Raw genomic sequence first — 23,804 nt, 5'->3', positions numbered from 1 at the left:
CGTGGCTTTTGAGTCGCTCAGGCGCGATGAAGAGCAGTGGCTGTGGCGAATCCTTTGTGCTGGCTTTCGGCCACGCTGGTGTGGAGGCTGCTTGGAGGAGTCCTTTGCTCCTCTGCAGAGGTCCCTTTGGTGCTGGCACGTCCTCCTGAGAACTGGCATGCCCGCCATGGTGCTGGGTGATAACGCAGAGAGCAGCACACGCTCCCCTTCAAATCCAGGCTGTTACTGAGGGCCAGACACTTCCCAGTGAGTAGGAACCAACGTGGAGATGCTGATGGTGCAATTTCTCCTGCACAGCCGCCCTACTAACTACAGCAATAGCTGATTCACAGACAGGTGTGAGTCCAAAACCAAGGTCCAGGGTAACTTCTGGGGGCGTGGGGATGTTTTCTCACCCCTTGTCTCCTGCTCCTGATGTAGCTGGTGTGTATGTGCTGTGGTTTGCTGTCCCTGACATGCCTGATGGTCCCAGGCCTCTCCAGTAGTTGGTGTTTTCCAGCGTGGTGTTGAACCTCTAACGTAACCACTAAACAGCTCCTCGTTAACTGTTCCTTGTGTGTGTGTCTCGTGTAACCCGGCTGTCCGTGCGCAAGAGGCCACCGGCCCCACGCCCAGGCACGCCGCAGTGCCGTGGCCGGTCTTTGAATGGGGCGGTTTAAGTGGAGTTGCTGGAGCCCATGTTCAGAGACGGAATGGGTAAAACAAATAGAAAACAGAGTGTAATATCATGAGATACTGTTGTGGTTCAATATATTACAATTGCCATTTTAATTTATGTGAACTCCTACCAGATATTTAGATTTTACATTGCTTTTTTTTAAACCCTTATTTCCGTTACAGCATTTTTCAGAAATGCATATTTTGATCACTCTTTTAAAAGTTCTGTGCACATTGATCATTTCTGTTCTTTCAGTTTTTGTGGACATAAGCTTTATGTTTTACACCAGAAAAGGTATTTATTTTTTACGTTTTCTCTCTGGTATATCTCCTCCTTTTGGATGATGTGTATGCAAATCTTAATTAATTACCACTCCACTTTCTCTCTCACTTAAGCACTTTAAAATTGCCTCTACTTCCCCCCTCTGTGGAGAGGTGATCTTGTGCATGCTGACATGTTAAGAGAGGCTACTGCACACGGGCATTAATGATCTCCCATTTCTGATGACAGTTTCTTTTGTATTATTAATCTCACTGGGGTTTAAGCTGTCCTTTCCCTTGAATCCAGAGCCGGTGCCGGTGTGTGTTGTGCCTCCCCTTCCCCAGGTTGCCCGGGGTGGCAACGAGCTCATTGCCTTTTCCTTTCTCATATGGACAGGTGCAAATCGTTTACAAGCCAGTCGACCTGAGCCACGTGACATCCAAATGTGGTTCCCTGGGCAACATCCATCACAAACCAGGTACCCCTTGGCTCCGCAGCGTCCCGCAGCACCAGGCGCTGGTCCCTGGAAGCTCGCAGGCTGCGTCGTGGTGTCCGTCTGGAGATGGGGAGAGGGTTGGGGTAGCGCAGGCAGCAAGAGGAGACATGTGGGACAGTGACCGGTGCAGCAGAGTGAGCCCTGGGGTGTGGGACACTGCTCCCAGCTCTGTCACTGCCAGACCCTCTCCAGTCTGCCTGAGCACTTGGTAGTGGGGGAGGGATCTGGTGTGATCCATGGACACCCTTGTCTGCGCCAACACCTCGCTGTAAATGAGGAGTATTTAGGAATAGAGGGGACTGCTGGTGTTCAGGGGCGTGAGGGTAGCTCCCTGCTCTTGGTTCTGTAGAACATTGGGACATCTGTCAGCTCTGCGCAGCATCCTTTGGCAAGTCTTTTTACCCTGGTTCCCATTTGCCCTGGCTCCTGGGTTTCCCAAATCACCATGGGGTCCCTCTTGCTGCCGTTTTCCTGGTCCTCACCCCCTGCTCAGCCTCAGAGTGCTTTGGTTGAGCCGCCTTGGAGCGGCAGCTCAGACCTCAGCGCATTTTCTCCAGCTGGCGCAGGAGCTAACCCAGGTCGTGCTCTTCTCTTCCAGGCGGCGGCCAGGTGGAGGTGAAATCTGAGAAACTGGACTTCAAAGATAAGGTGCAATCGAAAATCGGGTCCTTAGATAACATCAGCCACGTCCCTGGAGGAGGAAATAAAAAGGTAAAGGGGCGCTGGGTCGAGAACAGGCATGTTGTTCTGCTGCGAGTGTCTGTCTGCTCTGGGAGCAGGCATGCAAGCAAACAGCGGTTGAAGCCTGGACTCGGAGAAGGTCCTGCTCACCCACCTCATCTTCAGACCACGCGGCCTCTCCTCTCTGCTTACCAGGCAGCACTTCTTCCCCAGTGCTTGAAATGATTTGCCGCCCGTGTTTTAGCATGGGGTGGGCTGTGCACGCTTGTCCTTACGAGGACAAAAAGCGCCCTGCCCAGGGACAGGCTGCTCAGCCACTGCCCAGGCAGCCAGCTTGCCTTCCTGCCAGCAGCGTGCTGCGGGCGGGCAGAGCGCGGGCTCCTGGGCTGCCGCTGCCAGCCCGGGGCACGTTGGCTGGAGCACAGCTGCGAGGACGGCAGCCTCTGTCCTCTGCCTGGCCTCTGGTCACCTGAAGGAGTGCGAATGCAAGTGGTACCCTCTCCCGTGGGTTCCTGCTCTTTCTGCTGTTCCCTGAAGTTTGTGCAGAAACACGTTTGTGTCTCCAGCCTTTCACACCGTCAGCAGCTGCTCCTGCACTCTGCGTTGCCAGTTACTCCCAGCATGAAGCTGGCAGCTCAGGGTGCTGCATAGGTGCTGGTTCCCCGGTGAAAGTGGAGCATTAAAGGCTTAGCTTTATTTAGAAGAGGTGACTTTGCAGTAGGCTGTCACTTCAGAAGAAAGGTGATCTCTTCTCACTTCAGGACTCTGTGTAGGGAGTGCTGTGCGTTTGGGAGGATTTAAATTGAAAGACAAAAGCTAATCTGGTCAGGTGAAATACTGAACTTGGGGTGAGCTGCTGCTGCCGGAGGCTTTGGTGGTGACTTCACAGTAAGTCTTAGCAAAGTAAAACCTAAAACCTCACTTCGAGGGCTGGCAAGGCCCTTGCAGGCAGGGGAGCAGGGAGATCAGGTAAGCGCAGAGCTGAGACTCCAGCCTGGTGACACGCACGGTTGAATTTCTCCAGGGAAAAGTGTTTTTTGTCTTGCTTGTTTTTCAAACACTTTTTTCTCAATGGGAGGGGAAAGTTCTGTTTCGGCTCCTGTATTTTGGCACTTTGTTCTTGGCCACGTTTTCTCTGCGCACCTCCCAGCTCTTCATCTCCCAGTGGTACACTGGCCTCTGACTGAGGGATCGCTTGACTTCCTTACCCTTCTCTCGCTGCTGCTACGCATCAGACTGCCCTGTGCTTCACTAAGCCCATTTTCATCGTTTTTGTGATTACAGAGATGATTCTTTCATATCCTGGCACATTCACTGGGCCATAGTTTGAAGAACTTGCCCTTTGGAGGGGGAATTTATCTGCAAGGGTGTGACCCAGCAGTGGCATTACCTGCCTTAACCTTCCGGTGTGGCAGTTGCCCATACCCTGCCTAAATCCACACCTGGAGCAGGTTGTCGGTGTACCTTGGGTTCAGATGCTGCTTCAGATTGCCTCCCTCATCCAGCCCTTTCCCGTTCACATCGTGGCACCAGGGACCGTCCTCGGGCAGTGCTGCTCCAGGGTGGGACGCTCTGTTCTCAGGGAGGGGACAGGACACAGCTGAGCCCCATAGCCTTCCACATAGAGCGGCTGTGGGCAGCCCTGCTGCCCCTTCCCCAGCCTTTCCCGTGTCCCCAGCCCCCTGGACATGGGAGTCCACGGCTCTCCAGGCTGAACGCTGGTTCATGGGCCGCTCTTGCGTTGGATTTCCCATGGGGATCCAGGGTGCTGTGTGCCCTGCCAAAATACCCGTGCCGGCAGCATCTGCTCTCCTCCACTGTGCAGGGGAAGCTCTGCTCCCCATCTCCAGAGGCAGACGCTGTTCTTCCTATGAGTCAGTGAATGGCCCTGTTTTGCAGATCTTTTTCTCCCCAATTTTCTATTTCTTTTCTTTATTTTTTTGTCTTTTTCCTTCTGGTTGACATTTATTGGATCTTGTTTTTTGTTGCTGATGCGTTTTTTGCACCCCACCGCCCTGGGCGGGTTTCTTCACCTGTAGAGAGAGAAAGGCAAGGAAGACAAGACCCGTCCCCAGGCTGCTCGGACCCCGAGCCCAGACCCTGCTGGGCTCCAGTCCCTGGTGCTGGAGCCGCCCACCCCCCCGGAGAGCCAGCTCCCAGCCTTGCGCTCGGCTGGGGAGGGCACCAGTAAGTAGCAAACCCGACCCACTTCACCTCCCCTCCCTGGCCCTCGTGCTTGCTGGGAGAGAGGGATTTGGCTCATGGGAGCAGCGCTGTGTGCCCAGCTGGGCCGTGGGTTAAGGGGAGCAGCCTTACGGGCCGAATGGGGATCCCCCCCCTCCGTAAACCTCTGCCAGGGGAGGGGGAGCAGCCCAGGCTGTGCCCTCCGAGTCCTGTGCCTGGGACCTGCGGCCACACCGGGCCTGGGCGCTTGGGAAGGATTTGGCACCATCCCGAGATGCTCCAGTCCTGCCGTCGCTTCCCGTTGTGCCTGTTCCCTGGGTGGGCTACTGGAGGGGATGTGCCTGAGGACTGGGAGCACTGGGGGACATCGGGCCAATGAACTGAGCTTCCCTCCCAGCTGCACAACAGCAGTGACCGAGCGGACAGTCTGCAGGTACAAACGGCCTCTCCGGCCGGTGTCCCGCATCCTCCGGGCTCATCGCCCTCTCCTCTCGTTGCAGATTGAGACCCATAAGCTGACTTTCCGTGAGAACGCCAAAGCCAAGACTGACCACGGCGCCGAAATTGTCTACAAGTCCCCCACCATCTCCGGAGATGCCTCCCCGCGCCGCCTTAGCAACGTCTCCTCCACCGGCAGCATCAACATGGTGGACTCCCCCCAGCTCGCCACGCTAGCCGACGAAGTGTCTGCTTCGCTGGCCAAGCAGGGCTTGTGATCGGGGCACGGCGGGCGAAGATGAGAGAAGACAAGGAAAAAAAAAAAAGAAAAAGAAAAGAAAATAATAATCTGGCCTTCTTCCTCTGTTCCTTTTACAGCTGCTCCCCCACCCCCTAACTGGTTAATGATTTAACCTGCTTTTACTGTTCATTCAGCTCTAGCTCCAGGACTTCAAAATCAGTGACACTATGAGGTACAGACCCTCCTCTCCCCCTGCTCCTCGGAGCGCGCAGCCCCTGCCCCTCCCCTTGCCCGCCCACCGTTCTGGGCAGGGACCCTCGCCCCCGGGAAGGCGGGGAGGGGGACAGGGGGGACAGCCGCAGCATGATGCTGACCCGAGCACCCTACACTGCAGCACCAGGTTCTCGGGGCGGGGGATGTGACCTTCCCACGCTCGTTACCCTGACGAGGCCTGGGTGGAGGTCGGGCCTGCAGGGCCACAGGTAGCGGGTGCTGCGGCCAGGTGCCCTCCCTCCCTGCGTTAAATTTGCCTGCTGATTTGGATGAAACCTTTTGTTTTGACCTCTGAAAGCTGAGATGTGTATGAAGATAATGGCCAGGTACCCCCAAACCTGCTCCCAGCTCCGGCAGCCGGAGTCCTGGCGAGGCTGGGGTCTCCCGTTGCGGAAGGGGCCCCGGGGGGGCCGTTCCCCTCTCCGTGGCTGTGCTGGAACCGCTGAGTGGATGAGTAGAGGCTTTTCCCCCTTCCTTTGGCAGCCCCTCGTGTCGTAGAGTAGATTTGTCTGTATATGCTTGGACCGTGCCAGGGTGATTGTTTTCATAAACGAGCATGTGTTTAAAAAAAAAAAAAAATAAAATGCTGTAAGTAGTTTTGAGCTGCCTCGTGCCGGCTCCGCCGCAGCCCGGCCAGGGGGGTCCGAGGGCAGCTTGGCCGAGCCCAGGGTTGTGCCCGGAGCTGGGGCCGATGAGGCAGCCCGGCACTGCATGTCTGCCGGGCCCCGTGCAGCTCCCAGGGCCGCGAGAGGCCGTGCGAGGGGCACTCGCAGCTCTGGCGCTGGGCGGCCCCTGGGTTTGGGTGCAGCTTGTAACATTTTTGGGTTGTTCTTTCTTTTCCCCTGCAAGGTCAGCTAGGAGACCGCGGGAGTGGCAGCTCCAGGGCTCTGCTGTCGGGCGCCGGTGGCAGCGGCAGGGGACAACGAGGAGGACGCGTGGGGAAGGTGCGAGGTTTTAGCTGGTGTGTGGTGGCATCTCCCCCCGCCCCGGGTCCCGTCCGGGGGCCAGAGGCTGCTCCCTGGCACCGACCCCCCGGGCACTCGCCTGGTTGGAGGTGGCAGCGCGTTGCCCCTCACGGTGCCTCCTCCACCACTGCGCAGAGCCCATTCCTTGCTTCGATTTGCTGCTGTTGCTGGGGCACCCTAGGGAGCGCGAGGGGGTGGTCCGGGGCCGTGCTGCCCCCCGGGCCGTCCACCCCTGCCCCTTCCCCCTGCGACCAAAGAGGCCGAGCTGCCATCGGTGGGGCTCAATGTGCATCCATCCTCCCCGGCCCCCCACAAGGCCCCGGCAGCGCTGGCAGTGGCGGGGAGGGGGTCCCTGTGTGTCCCACGGGCCATGCTGCAGGGAGAGCCCTGCTTTGCCAAAAAGGGGCCAAATCCTGCTCTGACAGGGCCAGCAGCGGGGTCTCCCAGGGTACAGGGCACCGTTCCAGCAGCCGTTCGCTGGGCAGAGCAGTGGTTTTGCCCCGGACAGGACCCACTGCCCGGGGAGCCATGATCCCGCCACGCTGCTGTGGCCTTGGTGGGCTCCACGGGGGTTGTTCTGTGTGGCGCTGGGGGTCCATGGCGGGCTCCCGTCCCATGTTGGAGCAGCACCCTCGTGTCTGAGGGGTGGGGTGTTTGGGGGGTCCGAGCCCTGTCTCTGCAGCCCCAGGAGCTGCTGTACTGCTGGGGAGAGGCTGGTCCAGGGAGACCCCGTGTCGAGCTTGGCCCCCGTGCCACTGCGGTTGGCTCCGTGGTTGTCAGGCCCCATCCGCCGCTCTGTGACGGGGATGTGGGTGCGGGAGCTGCGGCGGTGGCTTCGGCCTCTGCAGAGGGAGGGAGCGGGAGCCTCCCTGCACCCCACTCACCCCGGTTAGCCCTTTTCGGCTGCAGGACGGTGCAGAGCAGAGCTCCCCCGGCCCCTCGGGTGCTCCAGCAGCCCCCTCCCGCTGCGCCTGAGCCCCCTGCTCCAGCCCTCCTGCCCCGGAGCTCCCGGGGTCTGGGGACAGCCCCTGCTCTCTGCCTGCCCCGTCCCTCCCCTGCTGTCCCCCACCGAGCCCCGTATTCAGGCCTGAGGGTACCATGAGCAGCCGGACAGACCGACGCAGGGCTTGGCCTTTACTCCACACACATCTTGGGCTGAAAAGGGTTAAAACCCGGCACTGATGCCAACCCCCCATATTTCTGCACTCAAAGAAAAAATAAATACAGCTTAAGTGAACTTCCAGCGGCATCGAGCCGGGTGCTGGCAGCCCGTGTGCCCGGCGCGGCGCTGGGGAGGGGAGGTTCGAGCTCAGCGTCTCATTCTAGCTTAGCTTCTGTCTGTGGGTGTCCATCGTGTGTCGTGCGGTCTGACAACTGGTTTACACTGTTGCCGTAAAAGTGAATTTGGAAATAAAGTCCTTACTACGATGACGGCCGCCTCTTTCGCCCGGGGAGCGGGAGGGGGCTGGCACCGGGCACCCCGCGGCTTCACAGAATCACAGAGTGGTCGGGGTTGGCAGGGACCTCTGGGGTCACCCAGCCCAACCCCCTGCCCAAGCAGGGTCACCCAGAGCAGGCTGCACAGCACCGCGGCCAGGCGGGGCTGGAATATCTCCAGAGAAGGAGACTCCACAGCCTCCCTGGGCAGCCTGGGCCAGGGCTCCGTCACCCTCAGAGGGAAGAAGTTCTTCCTCGGGTTCAGCTGGAGCTTCCTCTGCTCCAGTTTGTGCCCATTGCCCCTTGTCCTGTCGCTGGGCACCACTGGAAAGAGTCTGGCCCCATCCTCCTGACCCCCCCCACCCTGCAGATATTTAGAGGCATTTCTAAGGTCCCCTCTCAGCCTTCTCTTCTCCAGGCTGAACAAGCCCAGCTCCCTCAGCCTCTCCTCGTAGGAGAGATGCTCCAGTCCCCTCCTCATCCTCGCAGCCCTGCGCTGGGCTCTCTGCTTTGCCTCTGCTCGGGCTGGGCTTTGGCCCCACCAAGGGTCCATCCCAGCCCCCGTGGGCTCGCCATCGCCCTGCCCGCACGGGGCTGTGGCAAGGGGCAGGGAGGGGGCCAAGCACTGGTGACCACCACAGCCCCCTGCCCGCAGCCCCACCCTGGGAGGCCGCGCTGCTGCCTCTGGAAACTGGGGTGCGGGGAGGGGAGGCCCTGTCGGGGGTCAGGGTGGGGGGGCCCAGGTTTCGCCCCGGGCTCAGGGTGTGACACGGCTCAGGACGTTCCCCTGCCCCGCTGAGCTCTGGGGCTGCCCCGTTCCCCAGCCCCGGCCCCTGGGCTGCCCCGCACCACCCGGGACCTCGCTGCCCGCCGCGAGGTTCCCGGGAGATTTTTGCTTTTCAGACCGGGTTTCTCCTCCCCTGTTCATTACTCGTGATGAACCCAGGGACGCCCCGGTTCTGCCTCCCCCTCCTCCGATCACCGGCTGGGGGTCACCCGGCCCCTTGCCCTGTCCCACCCACTCGGGTACCGAGGAACAACGTCCAGTTCTCTTACCTTGGGCATTTAACAGCGCCCAAGGCAGCTGCCCCCACCCCACGCCTTGCGCCCGCTCCCACGAAGCCCCCAAAATGTGACACCCAGCCCTGGCCCCCCTGGGACAGCGCGAGCGCTCCCAGGGATGAGATCCCAGCCCGGACCCCGCGATGCCGCGCGACGATGCCCCTTCCCCGTCCCGACAGCAGCTGCTGGGGACAGAGGCCAAGCAGGGCCCGAGGCAGCCGCCCCCGCCTCGCCCCAACCCCGCCCTTCACAAACGCACCTTGCGTAGAATATTATGTTTTATTTTTTTTTTTTTTAATCTTTTCTTCTTTTTTTTTTTTTTATAAGCACATTTGTGCTTTGCCAACAGAATCAAGACATTAACAAAGATCAGCTTCTCGGAAGAAAAGCATTTCTATATAACAAGGACATTACACAGCTCAAAGCAGGAAAAGAAAATATTTACAAAATACGAGGTGGTTTTTTTTTTTTTTGTGGTTTTTATAATGCTAAAAGGGTTATTCAGAATTTTCAACCTTATAAATAGAAAAGCACTTATGCAGAGGGATATGGTAGCACTGTTGGTTGTTTTAAAGAAACGATGACAAATCCTTGAAACTAGAACAGAACCAAAACCACTAGATAATGTTGAAAATTGTGAAAACCCCAACCTTAAGCAGTTTAGCTACTATTTCTTTACGATTACAAAATGGAAAAAAAAAATATGTCCTTGGTATTTTTTTTTTTTCCTTTTTTTTTTTTTTTTTTTTTTTGGTGATGTGATTATACATAAGACAGGCACAATGCTAGCAACAGGACAGGGACCAATAGCCACACCGTCGGGGTCGGAAAGCGATACGGCGGGAACGGTGTGCGGGATCCGGGAGTCACCGCGGGCGCGGAGGGAGGGAGGGAGGGAGGGAGGGGAGGAACAACAGCGAACTCGGTTTCAAAATAAAATACCTGTCCGGAGGCGGCACGTCGGACCAACGACTGCGAAATGAAACAGAATCGAGACCCGTTCTGGGACCGTGAGCGGCAGTGGAGCGAAGCAGTGGTGACAGATCCCCAGCCCCCAGCCCGCAGCCGCCCGCCTGCCCTCCCCCCCTCTCCTGCTGCCCCTGTGCTGAGACCAAACTCACCTACGGGGACCACGCCGGCGCCTCGCCCGCGCAACCCGGACCTGCCACGGGACGCTCCCTCCGCCGCCGCCCCGCGGTGCTGCGGCCCGAGCCACTCGCGCCCCAGCTCTCCGACCCCGCAGGGGGACGTGAGGGCAGACCCCGAGCCTCGGCTGCAGACCTTGAGCCTCGGCCGCAGCCCCCGAGCCTCGGCCGCAGCCCCCGAGCGTTTCCCCGCCGAAAGCTGCCGCTGGCCTCGGCCGCCAGCCACGGCCCCCATGGGTGTCCCTTGGGTGCATCGTGACTTCTGCTCCCGCCCGAAGAGCCCGACCACTGCGGGCTGGGTGCTCTCCCCTCCCCGTCTTCCACCCCGGAGAACCACGCGAGGTGGGAACAAGGCTGCTTCCAAAATCCCGCTTCTCCCACGCGGAGCTGTGCGTGAAGCGGCTAAAAGGGTCCTTCCTTGTCCCCCGAGGGCCGGGGCAGCCAGGCCCAGGCACAGCACGCGGCTGCTCCCGCAGCAGGGGAGAAGGAAGGAGGTGGGGGGCGGCCCCGGGGGCAGAGTCACCCCTGGGACACCCGGAACCACCTCGGGGAGGGAAACGCCGGAGGGTGGAAGCGCAGGCCGGGCGCTCCGCAGGTGAGGACAGCCAGCCAGCCAGTGAAGGTTGCAATCCCAAGACATCACTTTTCACCACTAATTTCACTCCACTAAAACCTTTCAGGGAGGGGGGGGGGTAGCGGGTTAAGAGAAAAAGACACCCTTTTGCTTGAGAAATACTATCCCCGAAGTCTGCTAGTCAGCTAAATCCTGTGCTCTAGTTTTATACACCTAAGGGGGGAGGGGAGGAGAGAGGGAGGGGGGGTCTGGTGGGCTGCTCCCCCCCCCGAGGCTTCACTCCGCTGGGAGGAATCTGGGGGCTCTCATTCGTGTGACAAGGAAACATGGAGAAGGAAAAAAAAAAAAACAAAACAAAAAAAAAAAGAAAGAAAACAAAAAACAGTTTCTAAACTCCTTAAATTCACTAAAAACTGTGAAAATTCCCGGCAGGATGTTTGAATATCAAACGCAGATTTTGGAAGCTTTAATGCCAAGAGTTAGTTCTGTGTGTTGGTTTTGCTCATGTCTTCCCGTATGTCTCTATCTGTGCGCTGGCCGCTGAACTGCTGCGGAGGAAGAGGAGGAGGAGGAGGAGGAGGAGGAGGGTGTCACCAGGGGGGGTCGGCTCTTGAGGCTGGCCAGGTTGGGCAAAGCAGAAGTGCTGTCGGTCTCCCGGGAGGATTTACTGCCCGACGTGCGCCGGGTGCAGCGCGACGACCGGTCCTGGGGGTCAGCTTGGTCCTCGCACTCCGTCCGCGGGTCGTACGAGAGCGGGAAGGTGCGTCGCTCCCAGGGCTGCACGGCCTAAGGGAAGAGACACCAGGCCATGGAAAACCCGCCGGGAAGGCCGTCCTGCTCGCCCTCCCCGCGCGACGCGGCTGGTCGGAGCGGGCAGCTCCGCGGTGCCAGCCACGGCCTTTGCCTGGCCGCGTTCACAGCGCACGGAGGGCGTCAGCACACGCGGTGGGGGACGCGGCGGCCTCCGAACTGCCCCAGCCGCTGGCACAGCGTCCCGCCGCCGCGTGGCACCACGCTCTACCCCCCCGCCCGTCCGAGCGTCGGGACACCATTTCCCAGCTGCGGGTTCCCACGCTGCCTCCCCACAGCGAGGGGGACGACAAAAGCCAAGTTCAGGCATCGGATTCACCGCCACAGGCACCCGCAGCAGCCACCGCCGCGGCGCAGCGACGGGCGGCACCCGGACCTTCCCGGCAGGCTCCGGGAGCAGAGCCAGAGCCAGTGGCCGCGTCGGAGCCAGCACCCACCTGCTCATCCAGGCCGGCCTCGGGCGTGGAGCAACGCGTGTCCTCGCTGGACAGGAGCCGCATGGAGTCGCGGGAGAGCGGGGTGAGGGGGGCCGAGAGCAGTTCGGGGCTGATGGGGCTGCGCGGGGAGTGGGTGTGGGACAGCTCCGAGTGGGAGTGGCAGCTGCCCACATCGGGGGATGGCGGCTGGGGAGTCGAGGGGTTCCCCAGCTGGGGGGTCGTCCGTCCGTCCGTCGATCTGTAGGACCTGAGACAGGAACGGGCTTGAGAGCCTGGCTGCAGCCCCCCGCCGCGCTGCCACCGCCGCAGGGGCCCTGGCCAGCTCCCGACGGCACCCTGTGGCCCCCTGCTCGGCAGCCGCCGCGCGACGGGCAGGCAATGCCGCAGCCCGGAGGTTGAACTCCTCCAGGCTCACCTTCGTCCCACCTCCCCGTCCCGATGCAGCTCTGCAGCACCGACGCTGCTCTCCTAAGGCTGCGCGTCCCACACGTCTCCTACGCCGCAAGTGCCGCACGAACACCGCGGTGAGCAGCCGCCCTACGAAACCAGACGCTCCGCACGCCGCTTCTCCAGCCAAGTGTTCCCACCAGCCACGAGCCACGCGACACCAGGCAGCTCAAGCACCGAGCGCAGCGAATCGGCAACGCTGAAAACGAGGCGAGTTCAGCAGTCAGGCGTGGGAGGAGCACTGTAAAACCCCTCGACTTCGGAAGATTTAAACCCAGAATCAAGAAAGTTTGAGCACCTACACAGATTCCCAGATAGAACACCCACAGGCCGCAAACAGAGGAACCTCACCGGAGTCCCCGCGTCTGTTGCAACTCCTCAAGACGAACCGTGACAGCAAGTGGCAAGCAGGGCCTGCCAAGGATCAGATCCCAAACTCCACCTGGGCCATAATGTTCTCCAGAACATGCCAACCCAGCGCCAGTTCAAGTCACAAACCCGCTACACCTCCGGCAAGCTGGATGGAGATGCGGTGCTGAGCCCAGACGCAATTCAAACGCTGCGACAGGGCGAAACCAAGCCGATCTGCTACAGCCCAGGCGGGCAGACCACCAGGCGCCCAGCAGATCTGCTGGAGCAGGTCGCAAGCAGAACGACGTTTCAGGGAAACCAAGCGAGTTCACCCCAGCGCTTACTGGTTACTGCCTGGCCCAGGTACTCCATGGGCAGGAGCAAGGTGCTGGCAGAACCACAGCAACGAGAGCTGGCGGGCCTTGAGGGGCTCCAACCGTTTCTGAAGAAGGACTAAAGGGGCTACAGAGAACAACCCCAGGACAGGAGCTGAGGGACTGAGCAAGCATCCTGCTGAGGAGGAGCTCGGGCTGTGGCGAAGGCCAATGTGCGCTCAGCCAAGGCACCCTCGGCACCAGTAGATCACGTCCTGGGTCGTGCTGAGGAATGTGGCCGGCAGAGCAGGGACTCCTACATCCCCACCTCTCCCGGCCGGGGGGCCACACTGGGACTGCCCAGCTCTGGGATGGTCTCCATCCTTGGAGGTGCTCCTGCCACGGCCAAAGCCATGGCCAACCTGGTCTTCTGCTGGCATCAGCCCTGCAGCAGGCTGGACCAGAGACCTCTGGAAGTTCTGTGCCACCAGCACTCCTAAATCTACAAGATGAAGTTTGAATTCAGCTCAGTGACCAAGCCAAGACCTCAGTGCAGCATCTCAGAATCACAGAATCATTAAGGTTGGAAAAGACCTCTAAGGTCATCAAGTCCAACCGTCAACCCAACCCCACCATGCCTGCTAAACCATGTCCCAAAGTGCCACATCTACATGTTTGTGAACCCCTCCAGGGATGGGGACTCCACCATCTCCCTGGGCAGCCTGGTCCAATGCCTGACCGCCCTTTCTGTGAAGAAATTTTTCCTAATATCCAATCTAAACCTCCCCTGACGCAACTTGAGGCCATTGCCTCGTCCTATCGCTAGTTAGTTGGGAGAAGAGACCAACACCCACCTCACTACACCCTCCTGTCAAGTAGCTGTAGAGAGCGAGAAGGTCTCCCCTCAGCCTCCTCTTCTCCAGACTAATCTTTCACCAGTGCCCTTATGAGAGGGGTCTTCAGAGGAACAAAGCTACGGTGAAGTGCTATCGGCTGTGAGAAACGGGCTGAAGAAGGTTGCGCAGCAACACCAGAACGCCCCGTGCTCCAGCAGCAGCGGGAAACGCAGCCGCGGATGAAACGAGGCGGCAGCAGCACGAACGGGGTTTGGCAAACGCCACCTTTGCCTCGGCAGAAGCTCTTGCAGAAACAACCTCGCTCGATCGCGCGCACCCGGCGGGGCTGAACTGAAACCACAACCGGACCAAGGCAACGCGGTGCACGTCTGCACGCAGCGGAGCTCAGCACGCCCTTCTGCCCCAGCGCAGGGTGCTGCAGCACCAAACAGAGCGTCGGAAGCGAACGGAGAAGAGCGAACCTCTTCTTCTGCAGCTTTACGATGAGATCAACAGCTGGAAACTCTGTGTGGTTTTAGACACCCACTCGCACAGACACCGCAGAGAGGGAATCGAGCGTCAAGCGACGAGCGGAAGGGAAGGACACGCATGTAAATGGCGCAGAGCAAGGGCGCTGCTGAAGCAGCTCAGCAGAGACGCGACGGACAGCGTAACGCTGAGAACGACCACTGCTCCTCAATTCTTGCACGAAGGATGCTCAGCTCAGCCCTTCTGTCTTTCTCTGGACTCCCAAGCTGGTGCACCAGCCTCCACACCTCCAGAGCGGTGGAAGCGCTTGGGAAAGCAGGATCCAAACAGACGGTGCAAGCTGGTTGTCCACAACTGAACTGGTGTGTAAGTCTACCCTCACCTAAGCAAGGCTACGCCCCGCTCCTGCAAGGGCTCCCCAGGCTGCTCCTGTGGATGGCGATCAAACTTCCCAACACCAGCACAAGCTTTCACCCATTTTTATGGATTAGCCAGTCCAACGAAGCCTCCACAACCCGCTCCCAAGAGCATCCCGCTCTGTCGGGAACGACGCGTCAGCCAAGAGGAATCCGCTTCATCCCCTTTCATCCGGGTGCTGCTGGGGCAGCCCCGGCTGGCCCCGAGGAGCCGTACCTGCTGCCCCGCCGCTGCGGGGGCATGCTCGTGCTCCACAGCCACCGGGCCCGCTCCATCTCCTCACACTTGCCATGCCGAGCAGAGAAGGCCGAATCAGACAAGTCCTCGATCTGGAAAGGGAAGGGTACAGGGTTCAGTCAGAGCTTTCTTGTATTAAACAGGCATCCATGTGCAGACCTTAGAGCAGCTGCCAGTACCGGAAGGGGCCGACAGGAAGGATGGAGAGGGGCTTTTCACAAGGGTGTGTAGGGACAGGACAAGGGGGAATGGCTCGAAACTAAAAGAAGGCAGATTTAGATTGGATATAGAATGAAATTCTTCACCATGAGGGTGGTGAGGCCCTGGCCCAGGTTGCCCAGAGAAGCTGTGGCTGCCCCCTCCCTGGCAGGGTTCAAGGCCAGGTTGGATGGAGCTCTGAGCACCCTGGTCTGGTGGAAGGTGTCCCTGCTCATGGCAGGGGGGTTGGAACCAGATGATCTTTAAGGTCCCTTGCCATTCTATGATCCTATGATTCTATGAATTTAAATAAATGTTTATGTCTGGAGGGAGGCAGACGCTATCAGCAAGTGCAAGCGCACCCTGTTAATCTGAGTCTGCACTGCTCAGAAGAGACTGGGAACTAAAAGCCAAAGGAAAGCCACTCATCCCAGAGAGAAAGCACTCACACAGAGGTTTAAGGAAATACCATCACTATCAGTTTAGCTAACACAGTAACTATAGCAGCATGACCGGCCATGAATTCTTGGTTAGACTATTCCGTAAAAAGCCTGCTGCCCAGAGAGTCTCCTGACAGCAACCAGACCTCTGGTTCAGCTGCACCCAGCCAGTCAATCCAACCTCTGCCTTATCACGCCTTTCCTGAAAAGGAACCAGCACCAGGCTGCTTTCTGCCAGGCCAACTGTGCCATTCAGTTGCAAAAAAGGAAGAGCCTCAGCACCTCCCCGCTGAGGTCCCTGTGTCCACTCCCTTCCGGCATCCTCCGTGGACACTGTTCAGCCGTGACCAACCCCGTCCCTCATTAAGTCGCAAAGAAAACCCTGCTTACTTCCTCGTTGTCTTCATCAGGGTTCGCCTTCAGAGCGCTGATATCCACTTCACGCCAGCTGCAAGACACAACGTCAGAGAGCCGTCAGCCGCAGCAGCCCACGCCCCGCAAGCACTACCATGGTCTTTTGGGAAAGAAAAATCAGCAGCCTGCCACGGCGAGCGACGTGCTTCGGCTCAGCTTTAAGCCAAGCAGCCACACTCGTCTGCCATCACCTCTCCTGACAACGGTCTCTCCCGGTCCCCCGGTAGCCTGCTCCGTTTTGAGCACATCTCGTCGTAGCGGGTTCGCACCCACCGAGCACAACGCTGGGGACGGGCAGGAGACGTCCTTCCACCTTGGGAGGGCCAGGAGCGGAGAGCGAGGGTACCGGTGTCCTCCCGCTGCGGCCCTTCCTCTGCGGCCCCTCCTCGGCCTCCCTGCCCAGCTCCCGGCACTGCTCGGGCAGCACGGCTGGAGCCTGCCAAGGGCAGAGGAAGTGGAGCAGATGCTGCAGCGTTTCCTCCTCTTCCTCTGGCTCAGCACAGGCTCCCACCCTGCTCTGCTCCAAACAGGGCCGGGGAAGGGTCCAGTTCTGTGTCCAGTTCTGGGCTCCCCAGTTCAAGAAAGATGAGGAGTTACTGGAGAGAGCCCAGCGGAGGGCTACGAGGATGAGGAGGGGACTGGAGCATCTCTCCTACGAGGAGAGGCTGAGGGAGCTGGGCTTGTTCAGCCTGGAGAAGAGAAGGCTGAGAGGGGACCTTAGAGATGCCTACAAATATCTTAAGGATGGGTGTCAAGAGGACAGAGCCAGACTCTTTCCAGTGGTGCCCAGCAACAGGACAAGGGGCAACAGGCACAAACTGAAGCAGAGGAAGCTCCAGCTGAACATGAGGAAGAACTTCTTCCCTCTGAGGGTGACGGAGCCCTGGCCCAGGCTGCCCAGGGAGGCTGTGGAGTCTCCTTCTCTGGAGATATTCAAGCCCCACCTGGACGCGGTGCTGTGCAGCCTGCTCTGGGTGACCCTGCTTGGGCAGGGGGTTGGACTGGGTGACCCCAGAGGTCCCTTCCAGCCCCTGCCGTGCTGTGACTCTGTGATTCTGAAGAGTGTGCAGGACCAGGAGGAAGGAAGAGGTAAGCTGGGAAAGAGACATGGAGAACTGGGAGGGAAAAGGAGGGTTGGAAACTGGGCAGTTTGGATGAAGAAGCCGCACCAGCGCTGCAGCAGGTCAGCACACTCCCACCGACACAAACCAGCAGCTGATCTCACCCACAGAGTTAATCCAAGAAGATCCAAACCAGGGCCGACGGCTCGCCTCCTTGCACTCAGCTTGGGCGGAGAAAACTCCCGGTTCCTATCACTGCCCCGGCGCGGGTGTGCTGCTCCCGGCCGGTGCGGCCCAAGGCAGGGGCCCAGTTAACCTGGCCCAGGCACCCACCACCCAGCCCAGACACACGCAGAGCTCGGAAATCACCAGGACCTTTGGCTCAACGTCCTCAGCAGCTTTGCAGTAGGACAGAGGACAACCAGCACGATCTTAGATTGCACAAAGAGACCAGAGCAGGGCAGGTGGCTTTTGTGCACGAGGGACACTGCGACAACACATTCCCTGACTCAGCAAGTCTCTATCAATACTATGATCAGAAGATCTCCAAAGTTTTCCAAACTTTCTCCTACTTTGAAGAAAGCAGAAAACTCCTTTCCTCACCAGCACTGGCAGCCACCGGGAGCAAAGCCCCAGGCCAGGCTGAGCTTCTGACGGGACATTTGGACAGTGAAAGCCTGGGATGTGACAGCCCCGCTGGAGCCAGGGATCGGGCACGTACCTGGGTGTGAGGATCTCTTTGTACTGCAGCTTCTCCACACGGGTCGTCGCAGCAACGGACATCGGGATGACAATGTTGTTAATATCGAATGAACTTTCGCCTCTCCTTCTCCTTGGCTGCTGCAACATGAAGACGAGAACCACGTGAGCAAGGGTTGTAGGTTTTGTCATGCTCAGTTACTGATGGAAAAAGGACTCAGCTTCACATGAAATGGCCTCGTATGACCTACGCAGACTCCAGAACCAACAGCAACTTGCACAAGAATGAAGTCTGCTACCTGCTTGGTGGACGTCCCTTCCTCACGAAAACTCCTCAGCTTGGAGGTACAAACAAGGGCGAGGGCTGCGGTGGTCCTGCAGCATGGAAGCAAGGTGAGCAAGGGCTGCTGAGCTCCAGCCACCACCTCCACACCGGCACCAGCCACTGCACAGCCAGGCGGATCAGGAGATTGATCCGGCTGATGGACTGACCCAGCAACAAGAAAAGTCTCCCATATAATCCCACTCCCCGCTGCCAACGTATGGAAGGTGGGGAGACCACCAGGAAAGGGAGAAGAACCATCCTGTTTGGAAACAGCCCCCCTACTTGTGTCCCTGCCGGGGTCTGGTCCCACCACAGGTGACACTGTGACAGAGGAGGAACACCACGCAGTCAGACAGGCGCTCCTCTCGGGTTTTGACAGCTGTACTGAGTCCAGCAGCTCCCACCTGTATCGCGCTTTTGACTGGGACAGAATTCCTACGACAGAGGCAAGCTCCGCACTTCTCTACTTCAACCTGGTTGAACGCTGGGTGCTCTCCCACCATCTGTCTCCTGCGAAACCTTCCCCACACCTCTGACAGCAGCACTGCCGGTACAGTGCCACGAATCCTCACGATCAGCCGACAGGCAAACGGCCCGGTCTCCCTGACGGAGTCACCTGCGATTTACCGTGGCCTCTGTCGCCTGCGATCCCTGCGGCTTTGAGGGTAAAAACACACGGGAACCCAGCTGCCAGGCCCTGCCACAGCCAGACCCCGGGACTCGTGTGAAGCTGGATGAGGACGGAGGGGGCTGGCAACCATGGCTGCGGCAGCAGGGAAGTGCCAGAGTGTCACTGTCAGCAGTGAGGCTGGGCCCATCGCCTGGGGACCACGGGCAAACCTGCGCCAGACTGGGATGCTCAAACCCCAGGACCCGGACTCCTGAGCCCAGAGCCCTCTTGCAGGACTTGACCGCTGAAGGGAAGACGTTTCACCTGGCTTTTCTGAACAAGCTTGTGAAAGAGCAGCAGGAGAAGACCAAGACATGTGTGTGAAGCACAAGGAGAGGTCATCTTGACATGCTAGAGCTGCTGAGAAGAGCCCTCCTCTTCTCCAAAACACCCAGCACATTCAAGCTAAACTACCACTGCTTGTCGGGTTCTTCAGACCCCCCGTGCCATCACAGGGTGGTTCACTGATGACACAGCACCGAACTCTGCAATGAAGGAACCCAGCTGGGAGCCGGCAGCCCCAGAACAACAAGCTTGGAGCAAGAACAAGGGCACGCAAGGCTGAGGTGGAAGTGCTGCCCTCAGCTCTGCCACCAACAGATGCCTCAACCACGCTGGTTTCACTATTGGGGTGCAAGGAGACCTGCTCCGTTACCCCTGGGTCACATCCCGCTTAGGCTGTGCACAAACTACCCACTGGAGTGGGCACACAGAGGCCAGGTTCTTCACTGGGACACTTGAGTGTTCTGCAAAATTCAGCCCTTTAATCAAGAGCTTCTGGGTTGGGTGCTGGGAGGACGGATGACGTCTGGCAGAGGAGCCGTGTCATCGATCTGTCCCAGAGCACAGTGGGAGAGAGTTATGGTCCTGCTCCCTGACAGCTTTTAGACAGAGCTTCACAAAGGTCCCAAACCCTGTCACCCTTCAGCATTTTGGGCAGCTGAGCGTGTCTCAGAGCGCAGTATGAGTCAGGCAACTGCTGAAGCTTGCGTATAGGTTAAGTCAAGCTCCCAGCCACCACTGTTGTACCACTGCCCCGTGTCCCAGCCTCAACCCCATCCACAGCCCAGTGCCACCGAGGCCACAAAGGCAAAGCCATCTCAGTGGAAGCACCACTGTACCAGCAGCAGCACACTGCTGCTGCTCAGCTCTTCTGCTCCTCCTGGCATCCCCAGACAGTTTCAGTAACCAAAACCCAGACATGGAGTGAAGCCAGAGGACTGCTGAGAACAGGAACACTGACCAGCAGCTCCTGAGCTGACAGTGAACCTGTACCTGCAGCTGACTGGCTCTCTGCACAGCCAACGTCAGCCCAGGAACCACGGCACACCTGAAGTCAGAGTGAAAGACGGCCAGCAATCCTACCATCGGCTGAACCAACGGGATCAGCATCGTAAGAGAAATACTGAGCGCTCTCCCGTCTAAGATGCTTGAACTGCTTGAAAGCTGAGACCCCACGTGGAGCTGAGCTCAGAAACCTCTCCAGAGAGGCTCTAGATACTTACAGCTGCGCCGGAGGTGCCCTGTGAACTCGTGCCGGCAGGAGCGGAGCCTTCCGAGGAGGTGGACAGTTGCCGTGCTATGGGGCTGTGAGGTGTAGGGGTCACAGATGCCGACAAGTAGCTTGGACCACCGACGTCCGTGTGATGCTTCAACACTACACAAGGAAGGGGGGAGAAAATGAAGAATGACATTAGCAAAAAAACCCCCCAAAAACCCAAAGGAGGGTGGTGGTGGATAGAAAAGGACCATGTGCACCAGAAACGGCCAGTGCTGAGGAGCACGTTGCATGAAAGAGAAGCACCTTCTGATGGTGGCTGCCAGCTCGAGAGGCCCTGGGGGAAGAAGTGGTTAGAGCACACGAGGCATTGCTGCGGTGGTGACAGGGCCCAGAAGCAGTGCGTTCCCCCTTCTAGGAGGCCGGAGGGGGAGAGAGGCTGGATGTGCAGCAAAGCCCAAGCTCCCCCCGAGAGACCTGGCCGTGGGAGCCTACCTTCACTCCTCTCAGACGAGCAGTCTCGCAACCGCTTTTTGTCACAGGCAGGAGGCTGGACAAGCGAGCGCTCTGGCACTCTCTCGGCCTTGGACACGGCCGTAAAATCGTCTAAAGGCGGCCTGTGTGCCTTGTCTGGTTGGATTTTTTGATGTGAGCGCTCTGAGGAGGGGAACAGAGAAAGAGCTATGAAACGTCTGTTTTCACCTCTCTTTCTGTCGGCACAGGAGGCTCGGGCGGAGTTTACCAGCTCCATAAATCCAGACAGGTCAGGCTAATGCCATCAGGGCACTGGAGATGTGCTCAGAGCAGAACGGGCCGTAGCTCTGCCCGTGCCGATGTGAGCACAGCCTCAGACCGAGCGAGAAGAGGTCCCTACGGACTGAGACCAGCCTGAACTTCACAACCTGCACACGCTTCACCTTCAGCTCCGGCCTACGACACCACAGCCTCATCCCCGAGAGCTGAACCTGAAGGGCATCCTCCTCCTCTCTTCTCTCAGATTGCACGGCTGTCGGGTACAAAACCGGGCAACGCTTCTGCACGCAGCAGAGGCAGGGAGGACACTTACTGGCTGCAGTGAAGAACGAGTTCACCAGCTTGTGGCGGTCCTTGCGAGCAGGGTCAGACAGGCTGCTGGTGGGCATGGGGGCTCTGTGCTTGAGCGAGAGCTTTTTGGGAGGTTTGATTTTCTCGTAGGGTTTGTTCTGCCACTGAGATTTCAACATGCTCAGGAAGTGCAGGCTCGTGGGCACATCTGCAGAGGGACACAAACCAAGGCATTCCAATTCACTAAATTAGGCGCCAGAAAGCTGCGGTACCGTAATCCTTTCCCAGGCCCCCAGTAAGAACAGCCCTTCACAACACACAGGCACTGACTGTAAAACCCAGGCTTGCTTACACCTTCCTCATGTTCAGGGAGGATCTGCAATGCTTGGACTTGATGATCTTAGAGGTCTTTTCCAACCTATGATTCTATGATTCAATGTCAGGACCCAACATTTCTAATCTGAAGCTCTTTGAGAGAAGGACATTCCCACAGGATTCACAGCCCAAATACATCCCAGCAGGAGAATGACGCCTCTGTCAGAAAAACCATGCATCTTCACCACCGAAGGTATCTCCTGTACTGCCACACTCAATTCTGCTATCTCAGATCTGACTTCCAAGAATCTGAGATAGCTCAGCACATCACATCTACAGAGGTACGGGCTGGTAGAGAGACATTCAGCTTAAATCCTCAATTTCAGGTCAAGCCAAAAGCCAACCAAGTACTGTATAACGTTAACCTGCCTGACGTGGCACCTCAATCATCTAACGAACGTCGTGTAAGCGAGCACACTTCGAGGCTCAAAGAGCAGCAGGACTGCGGCTTCCCGGGAGCTCCCCAGGCAGGGGCCGGGTCGCGCAGCCATCTGCGAGCAGGCAAACTCACGGGTAATTATCCGGGTAACTGATGCATCCCCAGCCCGAGGTTTCTGTGCCTCCCACCCATCACGGTAACCCAGAGTACCTGGCCCTGTTCAGCCCTGCCGTCTCACAATGAGCCTGAGCACGCTGCACTGCTATGAAATTCGGCAGACGCCGCTTCTGCCCACATTCCTCAAGCTTCGTTTCTCCCAAATCCCACACAGACGTGCACTCCCGACCTCAGCTGAAACGCAGAACACTACTGAGATTATTCCGTGGATTTCTTGAGCAGATAGGCTAAGGTAGACTACAAAAAACATTAACTGGAGTAGCAAACTACTCCAGCCTCAGGAGTCCCACTAATAAGCCTTCCTTTCAATACTCATAGCTTCAGACTTCAGATCTGACCACCAAATACTGCTGCCTAGGTCTCCTCCAAGAGCCGGCTCTCCTTCATACGCCTGAGGGCCAAAACCCTAGTTTGGAAAAGCATTAAAGCCTTTAGGGTTAACGGCAGAACTACTGAGACATGAAAATATCTTCTCGATCTACAGCCCTAAGATCTTTGGCAGGGGGCTGGGCCAGATGATCCGCAGAGGTCCCTTCCAACCCCTGCCATTCTGTGACTCTCCACCAGCACTCGTGGTTTGACGCGTCCCCCATCTGCTCTCCTCCCTGAGCACAGACCAGCAGACCGTCACCCCGTGCGAGCTCACGCCGCCACAACTAGGAGTTAAAAGGACCAAGATGAGCATCAGGAGTACAAACATCCCTCCCCCACATCTCTCAAGCTCACATGGCATTTTCACAGGGACTTTGAAGCAACCCTGAGCAGAGCTGAACCTTCCCAGGCCCTGCACGACGAATAAAGCTCCTTGCTCTACAGAGGGGACGCGGAGGCAATTAGGAGCTGCCATGGGATGTAGAAACTGCATCTAGATAACCTCAGAGGGCAAGCTGAAGAGATTCCAGCCCTGTCAGTAGTCTCAACGGTCGATATCTGAACCCCTACGAAATTTCCCCACCGGTTCCAGGGACTGGAAAGCCCCAGCAGCAGATCCGGGCAGGCAAAAAGGACGGAGAGAGCTGGCAGAGCACGGGCAGGAGTCGGCTGTTATCAACGGGGGGAACTGGACTCTCCGGAGAAAGCCAGGGCAGCTGCATTTCAAGTACCTTGATGGCTAAAGCCCTGGTTTAGCCCCGTCCGTTCGTTAAGGACGGCTATCACAGTGCGATGGCGGCTCTTTGGCCACCAGTACTGGTTTGCAGAGACATGTCCCAAAGAACAGGGGCCGAGCCAGCCCTTTAAGGACATGGCCGGCAAGGCTGCAACATCGGCGTGTTGAAGCGGTCTGACTTTGGGAAAATGGCCTCTTTGCTAATCTTCTGCTTTCTCCTTAAAGTTCTTCCCACCCCAGCAGCCCACACATCTGTGGAAGGAGGGGACGGGTCGAAGGGAGAGGAAAAACACAAGACAAAACGTTGTCAGCGGAAAATGAATTCTTCGCTGGTTGCCACTGCCCTGCTGTCAGCACTCACTGCACCGGAGTCCGTGCAGCAAGCGACACCGTCCCTCCTCCTCCTCCTCGGCCGGGCGATGCAGGCCTCCCGGGGACCGGCAGATGGCAACCAGACTGAGCCCGAGCGCCCCGCTCTCATCCTCCCCACCGCCGTTATTACATCATCCGAAAATTCCCAGCGAGAAATCCGATGAACCAGAAAAGGAAAAAAAAAACCCACAAACCACCAAACAACTGAAAGGAAGGGGACAAAGCCCTTAGGAAGCGCAAGCGTAACGGGTTAAACGCCGTGATGCCCGCACCCTGCTTGCCAGAAGTATA

General features: G+C 58.2%; 2 protein-coding genes across 21 annotated transcripts in view; one reads left to right on the top strand and one right to left on the bottom strand.

Moving 5' to 3' along the window:
* MAPT (microtubule associated protein tau) overlaps positions 1 to 7,625 on the top strand; it is a 54,606-nt gene extending 46,981 nt beyond the window's left edge. For 14 of the 16 annotated variants that reach the window (XM_075443804.1, XM_075443801.1, XM_075443803.1 and 11 more), the window contains 3 exons: positions 1,316 to 1,397; positions 2,014 to 2,126; positions 4,781 to 7,625. In XM_075443804.1, the coding sequence (XP_075299919.1) occupies positions 1,316 to 1,397; positions 2,014 to 2,126; positions 4,781 to 4,996 (411 nt within the window). In that variant the 3' untranslated portion in view covers positions 4,997 to 7,625. Of the gene's footprint in view, positions 1 to 1,315; positions 1,398 to 2,013; positions 2,127 to 4,135; positions 4,292 to 4,780 lie in introns of those variants that run through there. The other 2 variants (XM_075443800.1, XM_075443810.1) reach the window with 2 other exon arrangements.
* A 2,138-nt stretch (positions 7,626 to 9,763) lies between these two features.
* Positions 9,764 to 23,804, bottom strand: part of KANSL1 (KAT8 regulatory NSL complex subunit 1) — a 105,443-nt gene continuing 91,402 nt past the window's right edge. For 4 of the 5 annotated variants that reach the window (XM_075443780.1, XM_075443783.1, XM_075443782.1 and 1 more), the window contains 8 exons: positions 21,125 to 21,310; positions 20,554 to 20,715; positions 20,066 to 20,217; positions 17,588 to 17,706; positions 15,782 to 15,839; positions 14,733 to 14,845; positions 11,663 to 11,909; positions 9,764 to 11,201 (listed from right to left, as the gene is read on the bottom strand). In XM_075443780.1, coding sequence (XP_075299895.1) covers positions 10,938 to 11,201; positions 11,663 to 11,909; positions 14,733 to 14,845; positions 15,782 to 15,839; positions 17,588 to 17,706; positions 20,066 to 20,217; positions 20,554 to 20,715; positions 21,125 to 21,310 — 1,301 coding nt within the window. In that variant the 3' untranslated portion in view covers positions 9,764 to 10,937. The remainder of the gene's footprint in view (positions 11,202 to 11,662; positions 11,910 to 14,732; positions 14,846 to 15,781; positions 15,840 to 17,587; positions 17,707 to 20,065; positions 20,218 to 20,553; positions 20,716 to 21,124; positions 21,311 to 23,804) is intronic. The other variant, XM_075443784.1, reaches the window with a different exon arrangement.

Source organism: Opisthocomus hoazin, chromosome 26 (assembly GCF_030867145.1).
Source record: "Opisthocomus hoazin isolate bOpiHoa1 chromosome 26, bOpiHoa1.hap1, whole genome shotgun sequence".
Classification (NCBI taxonomy): Eukaryota; Metazoa; Chordata; class Aves; order Opisthocomiformes; family Opisthocomidae; genus Opisthocomus; species Opisthocomus hoazin.
This window is presented reverse-complemented; position numbering and strand designations above follow the sequence as displayed.